Below are 1,781 nucleotides of genomic sequence, written 5' to 3'. Positions count from 1 at the left end.
CACATAATTCCAATCGGGGCAAAGATATTGTTTTAACTAGGGCTACTCTTGTTTTCGCTATGAGTAGATTGACGAAGATTTTGTCTTCAGTCTTAACTCTCAGAAAAACGGTAGCCGCATACGCTTTTTCCGATGCATCACAAAACCCATGTATTTCAACGTCGTCAGACGGCGAGAAATAGACCCATCTTGGTATGCGGATGTTATTGATCTCGGTGTAATCATTCACAAATGCTTGCCAACGATCCATGGTATTTGAGGACACAGTTTCGTCCCAATCTGTTCCTTCTAACCAAATGTTCTGCATTATGATTTTGGAAACGATTATGACTGGTGCCAGCCAACCGAGTGGTTCGAATAGTTTGGCGATTGCTGAGAGTATCGCCCTTTTCGTAAAAACGTCTCGACTTTCTATGGATTTTGCTGAAAAGTAGAAATGATCTGAGTGGGCATTCCACCTGATACCAAGAGCCGTTACTGTACTGGTATCTTCGAACTCCAGAAAGTCTTCGCTGAGCAAGTGAGGTTTTGGTATTCCCTTTAAAATTTGACTGCAGTTCGAAGTCCATTTTCGCAGTGGGAAACCAGATTACTGCAATACTTGTGAGATTTCATCTCGAGCTCTTATCGCGGAATCGATGCTATGTCCACCGGCGAGTACGACGTCCACATACATGCATTTTCGCAATATGTTTGCTGCGATTGGATAAGAGCTCTCTACATCGTCAGCAAGTTGATGTAATGTCCTTATAGCGAGGTACGGATTTTGGCACAGTTAATGCCAAAGGTCACCGTTTTCAGTTCGTATAAACTGACTGGCTCCTGTGGGCTGGTACGAAATACTATTCATTGGTATTTTCTTTGTTTATTATTTACCAGAATTTGCCGATACATCTTTTCGATGTCGCTGTTGAATACATATTTAAACAGTCTCCAACGGAGGATCAGGATGGTTAAATCGGCTTGAAGAATTGAACCGGGATGGAGGACGTCATTTAAGCTCGCGCCATTGTCGGTAGGGCATGAGGCATTGAATACGACTCTGACCTTTGTACTGATGCTTTCTTCCTTCAAAACAGCGTGATGAGGTAAGAAATAACAGTCAGCTGAGTCTGCTGGCACGTTATCAGATATTTTAGACATATGCCCTAATGTCTCATATTCCCTCGAAACCCGATTATATTCCGTTTGCAGGACAGGGTTTCTCGCTAGGCGCGTCTCGTTCCGGTAGAACTGAAAGCAGGCGCCTTTCAGCGATGGTCCTAAGGAAATGTTGTTCGGATAGTCCTTTTTGAAGGGTAAAGACACGATGTATATCCCTTCTGCATTCCTCTCAGTTGTAGTTTTGAACAGTTCTTCGCAATAGGTGCCGTCGTCACTAATACCTTTTTTCTTAGGAATATCCTCCAACTCCCAAAAAGCGGTTAACTGTTTTTCCAGGTTGACTTCATTGTAAAATGATAAGATATTGTTGATTGGATTCGATGCTTCCGCACAACCGGTTAAAATCCAACCGAACACGGTCTCTTGGGCGAGAAGCGTTTTTAATACGTTCTTTTTTATGCCGCCTAAAATGATCTGAGGGTATATGTCTCCTCCGAGTACGAGATCCACTGGTTCATTAATGAAGAACCTCTTGTCCGCCAAGACCAAGTCTGGGAATGCTTGCCGAGTCATTGCGCTTACTTGGCAAGTCGGCAGATCTCCTGTTAATTTTGGTAAAACCAGTACAACAGCATCTATGCTTATTAATGGGTCTGTGGGCAACCGCAATTGAATGG

The 1,781-nt window shown here is 43.3% G+C and overlaps 1 protein-coding gene across 1 annotated transcript; it reads right to left on the bottom strand.

Annotated features, from left to right (window-relative positions):
• Positions 1 to 575: 575 nt before the first annotated feature.
• LOC118750102 lies at positions 576 to 1,315 on the bottom strand (the record flags this gene model as incomplete). The annotated part of the gene is given in 1 exon segment (XM_036484837.1): positions 576 to 1,315. A coding segment is annotated over 1 exon segment (469 nt), but the record flags the coding sequence as incomplete, so codon positions are not given.
• Positions 1,316 to 1,781: the final 466 nt, after the last annotated feature.

This window comes from Rhagoletis pomonella, unplaced genomic scaffold (genome assembly GCF_013731165.1).
Source record: "Rhagoletis pomonella isolate Grant_MI unplaced genomic scaffold, Rhpom_1.0 Rhpom_scaffold_00142, whole genome shotgun sequence".
Taxonomy (NCBI): Eukaryota; Metazoa; Arthropoda; class Insecta; order Diptera; family Tephritidae; genus Rhagoletis; species Rhagoletis pomonella.
This window is presented reverse-complemented; position numbering and strand designations above follow the sequence as displayed.